Here is an 8,256-nt window from a genome sequence, read left to right as displayed (position 1 = left end):
TTACTGTAATCCTCACTACGTAGTGTGCAACACTTAATCATATTGCGACTACGATAAATTCTGATATGTTGTTTGAAAGTTTACAATCAGAGCAAAGGACAACAAACCTCAAGGCCATCAATTCATGACAAACTGTGTTCAAACAGTATGGAAAGTGGGTGGGTATAGGTGGCTATGACATCCCGAAAGTCACCATGGATGGGCGAAGCCCGTCCGAGTAAAGCATGGGTATGCAATGGTTACCCAACCAGCACCACATATAGAACTTTGTAAAGTAGTGATATAATACTTAAACTATCAAAATAAAATTAAAAATAAGACCACCTATTACAATCCCATCAACCTATCAACCAATCACCTCATCAACAGTCTGTCACGGAGTTGCTAATTCTATTATCATTCAACATCAATCTCATTCCTCTTCAGAGATACTCTTTTTGCCCTAAGGCTTAGCTTGGAACATCATTCTTACTATTTTTAAAAATAGTTTTATAAAAAAAAAAATCATGCTACAAAAATTGCTTTAAAAAACAGTAACAAAATTGCCTAAGGCTTCCGTTTGAGGTGATTTTTTTTACTTCTAAAAGCAGCTTTTAAGTACAAAAATTAATTATTTGCACTAGAAAACTGTTTTAAGAAGTAATAAAAAGTCGTCCCGAACGAAACATAAATCGCTTGCTTGTATACTTGCTCTCTTATCTCGATCTCCCAAAGTTTTTACTTGCTCTCCCCATATCTTGCGTCTATCAAAATTGTTCAAGTCATTAACAACTATGAAGCGAAGAAATTGTATGGGAACTTGTAGCAAAGCCATCAATGAGTCCAAACGGCGTGCGGGGGATCTGAAGAAGTTGTGTGGAAGCTCCTTAAATGGGCAAATTATTACGTACGGTGTCCGGATTCGTCCGGACACCAATCCAGATGCGTCACATCACCAAAATATACTAGGTCCCAGTGTATTTGGGTGACGTGGCGCATCTGGATAATAATTCGCCCCTTAAATGAGGCCTACATGGGGTCCATTAGTGCACGACGAAAAAGAAGAAAAAGAGGGATAAGAAATTTTTTGGGTGTTAGAGTATCTAAATCATCTGTCACTCATTAAGTATAATTAGGGCTACTTGTAGTGGTGTTAGAGTATCTAAGATTTTCTAAATTGAGTAACAATCAAGATCAATGTATTTTATTTTCTAAATTTGGATGGCAATAATATTATCAGCATATAGTGCCTTCTCATTTGTATTTTTTACTTACTATGTCTTAAAAAATAAATGTGATTAAAAAATTTTCATGACTTGCGTTGTGCAGGCATCAAGCTTAATAATACTAAAATAATAATATTTTGAAGCATTCATATTCAAACGTTTTCAATACACATCATTACACTGTTGATTCTCAACATCCAGGCTAAAGATTAGAAGACGTAAAAGTTTATGTTAAGATATTCATATTAAAAACATAATAATAAAATAAAAATTGAGTTTTAAAATTTTGAAATTTATTTTTAGAGCAGTATGAAATACAAAATAAAATTTATATTTATTTAAAGTGATCAAATAAGACTTTTTTAATTAAAAATAGAAAAATATAGAATTAGGTAAATACATCTTACTAAATTGTTTAATCATGATGAATTAAAAATTTAATTGCTTTAATTTGAGAAGGATTTATAATTGTTGCGGGCTAGAATATACGCGGCGGTAGAGTTTACAAATTCACGTCTGAGCGTTGCACGAATATTCAGCACACAAACAGAAAAGAAAATGAATACCAGGATTTTTACGTGGAAAACCCGAAAGAGGGAAAAAACCACGGGGCCACGTCCAGTTGAAAAGTTCCACTAGTGTTTTGTAAATTACAAGAAGTTGATTCGTCCTACAAGTCAGGACGATCAGATTACAATCCGTTTCTTCTAACTTGAAACAAATTTACAAAATTCTGCAGAATTCAGGCGTCTCCCGAAAATCCGGCAGAGTTCCGGCGTATTCAGGCGGCGGAAAAAACTCCGGCGGTGGTCGAGGAGGAGATGATTCTCCCTTTCCCCTTCTTCTCTTCGCTTCTTCTCTCTCTTCTCACTTGAGTCCTCTTGTGAAAAATGATGGCTCTATTTATAGTTTTTCTGGAGTGGCATGACTTGTAAATAGGTGTGAGATCAGGGGCGAATAGAGAGTGGTCGAATGGACGGTTGATGTTGAACCCTTCGATCGTGCACCGTTTATTGGACATTCGAAGGCCTTAGTGATGTCGGAATTCAGGGATCTTGGGCTCGTTGGATTCGTCTCGCCAAGCCGTTCGATTCGAGTATAAGCTCGTTAAAATCGGAGACCGTTTGGTAACTAAAATTGTGATTCAAACCTTCCAGAAGCACTTCGGGTCCTTGATTTGGACCCATTTGGGCTCGGATTGGGTTTAATTTGGTGTCGTTGGGTTCGTATTTCCGAGACGCTCAGTTTGACTGTAAGCTCTCTGAAATCGGAGTTCCAGTGCTTCCGGATTTAATTTTTGAAATTTCCGGGTTGATTTTTTCCTCGAGATTCATGCCCGATCAAGATTATTTCATGATGATGTATCAATAATAAATTTTTATTGATTGTACATATATTATTTTATCTTAATGTAAATTTAATAATTGTAAAGTTTATCATAATTAAATTTTCATAATGAAATTTAATACAAAAATTTTCATGGAAACAATATGCAATTTTCTTGAGAGAAATAGGTGAAATATCAGTACTGTTTATATTTTTATGGAAATATGCCTCTCGTTTATTTTGGATGAAGTAAACTCTCTAGATTGCTTATTGAAGCTTATCACGAAAGAAATTGATTCGAATTTGAACATGTTTGAACCAAGCTCGAATGAACCATGGTCAAAACATTTGTTTGAACTCCATCATGGGAACTTTTGTCAATCCTACGTGCCTTTCTTAAGTGTTGTTATTTCCTTCTAGAATGCTCTTTTGGTCTTATAAGTAGGAGGTCTTGTAGAAGAAAAGGCATTGAATGATATTACACTCTTTGAAGCCTTTGAGCTTGCTTTTCTTCTTCTTCCCTGGATTGGGAAACGGAAATCCTTCTTGCAGGTCGAGTCTTCTGACGATCCACTACATCAAAACTTCTCTTCTCCATGCACACTCTGAGTTTTATCTTTATCTTTTTAAAGAGATTCGTCACACAACACAGACTTGCATTGCCATCTCCAACCAAGTCGTGTGAATTGCTCTTTTCCACACATGCAGACGTTTCCATCATTGCCTTTCTCAATAGGTTCCATCACGTACCACCAATCCCACAATGTCTTCTCTAGCAAGCTTCATCGTGTGATGCCTTCCTCAACGATCTACTTTATGCCTTCCCTTGTGAGGTTTGAACGATGGAGGCTCTATGATTTCTTCCCCAACATTCCACCCTATGATGCTTTCAGTAATGAGTTTCAAACGATTGAAATTTAAGCAAAGGTTTGAACCTGAGTTTAAGTTAATTTGGTTCTAACCATATTTGAGCCAAGTTCTAATTAAGTTATCGATTAACACTAATGGTTTTCATTACCCACATTTATAGTCACCCAACACTTGATGCCAATTACTGACTGATATTAATGACCCTCAGCACCAACCAATAGTTGTTAACTAATGATATATGTATGTTGACACAACATATTATAACTCACCTCCAATCATCTATTAAAAATTGCGATGTATTGACGCTAGTTATTAATTCATAATGATTACCGTTGAGACTGACATTTGAAGTTCATGAACTATTAAATAATAAAATTTTAAAGAGTCAAAATTGTTAGTCATTGAATCTCACTTCATATAAATAAAATGGTCAAAGTCATTTTGTCACCCTCAACTAGTTTACAACATTCATATTTAATTGTCATCCAATACCAACCATCAATCCAAATCTAATATCCACAAACCATAATGGTTGATGCTTATTTTTTGCATGGTTGCTTGGTCTTCCCTCTTTTTTGAAAAATAACCAACATGATTACTTACAATTATTTGACATTTTATGTTCCTCATCAATTGTCACACGCCTTATGATGTTCCCAATTTATTTTGCCTAACAACTTCCAACAATCAACATCTAAACATTTGTCTAGTTATTATATCTATCAACATCCGACATTTGTCATATTCATTATATGGTCACCTCTCTTATTTGGAGAATATATTATCATGTTTCAACCCAACATAACCCATAATAGTAACATGTGTTAACCTGGATTGGAGGTGAACACAAAATCTCGCCCAAGTCCTAATTGAAAAAATTGCATCTTTTGTCTTCTAATATTTTATCGGATCTACTATTATCATTTAGCAATCATAAAACAATAATAATAATATAAAAAAAACAACATAAACATACGACTTACTTATCATCAAATATGCACATAGATATCATAACTAAAAAAGAATCATGTAAACTAGTCATGAAGTTCTTCCAAACATCATAATTTTTTTAACAATCATGACTACAAAATAATTCAAAAAAGAAAAATACCATAATTCAAATTTTTAGAGGTTTAAATGTTTTACAACTGTATTATTTTTTAGTGCTTAAATATTTTCCTATAGCTTTAGAAAAATAGCATTTCAAAAATACCCGACAAAATTTTACAGAAAAATACTTAAATGTTCATAACTACGTTATCTATAACATATAAGAAGTTAGACGGCAAAAGTTTTTCCGGTTAAAAGTTTTCATAGTTTAAACATTAGAAATGTACTTTTTTAATTAAAAAAATGTCAAAATCGTCATTTTTTTAAAAAATACATATAACCAGAAGCTAACCTAGTTCAAGATGGACAACTTTCAGAATTGGATTGTTAGTTGAAAATGATCATGAAGTGGCTCGAAATGAAATTTCTCTCTTTAGAAATTCCTCTCTCTCTCTCTCTCTCTCTCTAGCTAGAATTTAAACCCTTAGGAGAATGAAATGACATCAATAATTATTTAGATATTTTTATTATTAAAGTTTAGCCTACCGTTGTGGTGCCCCGCAATGCTCGAGACAATGCTCCTCATAGAGCCCACAACGCCTCTGCGTTGAATTTTTTTTTTTTTTTTCAAATTTCCCGAGAGATCCGGTACTAGAGTGCTGCCAATCCCAACGCCGCGTCGCCCCAGGATAAAATTTAGTCTTTTAGAAACATGCAAACAAACCCCTGAGACTCATTTCAAATCACTTGCAGACTCTCACATGCACTCATAATATTCCCAAACACATGCAGAAAAATTCAAATGCAGAAATTTAGCGGATTACCTTGAATATTGTAGGATCACAATGAGTTGAATGGTCTATTGACTTTACAACTTACAAGTGTCACATATTCAGTACTCATCTCAAATGTAAATGATGACATATGCGACATAATATAAAGCACAAATTATAATAACTATGTAACATGTATGCATGTTTTATCCTTATTATGTTAAGATATATGCTAGATTAAGCACATGTAACTACTACGCACATCTTGTAATTTAGTGCTTGTGAACATATATACATATAATGCATTTCCTATTCATAAATGCTTATTACTTGTTGTACTCATTTCATATGTGTCTTTTACCAGTTTTTTTATACAAAAAAATCATACATGCCAAATTATTCAGTGAAAATTCAATTTAATCATATTGACTTGCTCAAAATCATCATTTCTACCATATATCAAAACATACATGATGAAAACCCTTTAAATGGAAAATAATGCATTTTATTCAAATTTAGAAAAGATAAACTTGTAAATTTTAAAATTATTAAAAAGATTCATTCGATAAAAGTCACATACAATAACGATTAGACGAATTTTAGTAACTTGAGCATCCGAAAATAAAAGTCCGAAACTCACTTTCTATGAGAGATTAAAAAAAATCATTTCAGTGTACTAACATCGAAGTGCTGGACACATATCTCCCAAATATGAGAGCTTATTTAGAGCCGTGCCGCTAAATCATAGTGCCATATTTAAATCTAAAAATTCATGCGACTTCTTACAAAATTTTTGTGTATACAAAATTTTGTACAATTTTAAGACATTAAGCTATCTCATTGCTATGAATTTTTCAGTATGATATTTTCTCTTTAAAATAATGAGATATATGATTTCCTTATTCAAAAAATTAAGAAATTCAAAATATTATATTTATTTTGAGATGAATGTAATACAAAAATTTATTATTTTTAATATATTATATTCTTCTTAAAATAAATTTAACAAATATGAAATCCATCAAGATCAAAATCAAATTTTATTACAACATCCTGACTCAATTTTCTCTAAAAAAAACTCATCCCTTTTCTCTTTCTTTACTACAAATTAAACTCAAACTGTAAAGCTACCGTTCTTTTTTCCACAAATCAAACAAATATGCTGTTAAAGGAGAAGCCAAGGGTCTTCTCCTCAAGAGATTATTCTGTGCGGACGCAGTTCATGGTCCGGAGGTCAATCATAATGCGTCACATCAATGATACCGAGCCACACTACCGAATAAGAATGACATGGCACATTCTGATTGATCTCTGGACCACAGAGAATCATTTCACCTGCTCCTCAGTCTCAGTTTATGCAACGAGCTTTGGAATCTGAGTTGCCGCATGAGCTTGACTTACACAAACGTAAACAAAGTATGAAGCAGAGGATTTTCTTCCTCATCCTCCGGAGCCTCATACCAAGCTTTGTCCTAAGCTTTGAAACAACCAGCCGCGTCTGTGTCCTCTTCCTCTGCTGGCACTCTTCCTTCTCAAGGACTTTGTAGATGCGAAACTGTACCTTTCTGTGCTGAAATTCCTCTGTGTCCTTTTTCTCCAGCCTTGAGTAGCTGAAGCCGCTATTCTTTAAGAGATTCATGGCCATGGATCTCAAAGAGAGAGAGAGAGAGAGAGAGAGAGAGAGAGATGTAGTTACGTACGAGGCAGTGTAGAGGACAAGCGCCGGTTTGTGTGAGTAATATAAAGCGTTTGTCCAAATTTTCATGTAAAAAGAATTCCTAAAAAATATAAATTTGAATTTAGCCATTTTTAGCTAAAACCGAATGAAATTAATAAAAAATAAACAACTCATTTTATTGATCGGTGGCCCCTACAATTTCAGCCCACAAATACTGACTCTTAACTTAAGTTGAAAACAATTCTCTCTGATCGAAAAGTTATTTTGTGCATATACCAGACGGTGTTTAGAGATCAATCAGAACACGTTACATCACTTTTTTGCTCTTTATCAATGCTTGAGACTACTATGTACTGAATAACATTACGCATTCTGGTTGCTTTTCGAATAGTCCGGCATCCGCACAACATAATTTCTCCTCTCTGTAACTATTAGAGCTACAATGTGATGCATAAGTAGCTAACACTTTTTTTTTTTTGAAGTAGCTAACACATGACACTTACATTAACTTCAAATTTAGGTTTCCTTTGAAATAGTATTTAAGTATTTTTTTATGTTAAAAAATTATTAAAATATTTTTTTAGAAACCATCAAGAAATTTGCCACAAAGGAAGCCTTAAACTCAATTAATCATCATTAATTTTTTTAGAATGATAAATGATAAATATTAGATTTTAATATCTTTTTAATAACCAGTATATCTTGTTGATGTTGGTTTTGTTTGGGACTAAAAAAAATTTTTAGTTAAATTTTTTTATTTTTTATGCTTAAAAGTTATTTTAAGAATTAATAAAAAAATTATTTCAAATAAAATCTTCGTGTTGTTTTTGATCTTTAATCATAAAACACTTTGTTACTAGCCGTTTAATAGTAATTAAAGTTTTTTTTTAAATAAAAAATACTGATGCTTGAGACACTGGAGGGTGTGGAGAACGTTAGGCTAAGGTGATGAGTGGAGAACACCAGACCGTAAGGAATTTCACAGTTCAAAGAAAGTGGGAAACCTAGAGTCGGTATTCGAGTGAGGAAGGCGTTAGGAAGCCGACTTCTGGGCCCCACTGGCTTTTACGCTAGATTGGTCAGCCATGAGGGCTGGCTGGCGGGGGACAGGTGCACGTGCTGAACAACTCGAGAATCTTTCGATTGCCCGTCAACAATTTTTCCAATATATATATATTTTTTTGAATTTTTTTAATATTAAACAGAAGGTTTGTAGATTATAAAAATATTCACAATTGGCCAAATTTTAAAAGTAAGTACGCTATTTCCAATGGCGGAATCAGTCTTAATTTTTAGGATGACAAATTTATAAGTAAAAATATAGAGTTTTTTTTCATATATATATATATATATA

The 8,256-nt window shown here is 33.3% G+C and overlaps 1 protein-coding gene across 1 annotated transcript; it reads right to left on the bottom strand.

Annotated features, from left to right (window-relative positions):
- Positions 1-6,572: 6,572 nt before the first annotated feature.
- On the bottom strand, positions 6,573-6,869 carry LOC110092070. The gene has a single exon (XM_020816426.1). The coding sequence runs from the start codon at positions 6,867-6,869 to the stop codon at positions 6,573-6,575; it is 297 nt and encodes a 98-aa protein (XP_020672085.1).
- Between the last annotated feature and the right edge of the window lie 1,387 nt (positions 6,870-8,256).

Source organism: Dendrobium catenatum, unplaced genomic scaffold (assembly GCF_001605985.2).
Source record: "Dendrobium catenatum unplaced genomic scaffold, ASM160598v2 original_scaffold_43371, whole genome shotgun sequence".
NCBI lineage: Eukaryota > Viridiplantae > Streptophyta > Magnoliopsida > Asparagales > Orchidaceae > Dendrobium > Dendrobium catenatum.
This window is presented reverse-complemented; position numbering and strand designations above follow the sequence as displayed.

Bases quoted from the DNA above. Each gene is read 5' to 3' on its own strand.
- LOC110092070 (XM_020816426.1), bottom strand. From the start codon at position 6,869: ATGGCCATGAATCTCTTAAAGAATAGCGGCTTCAGCTACTCAAGGCTG.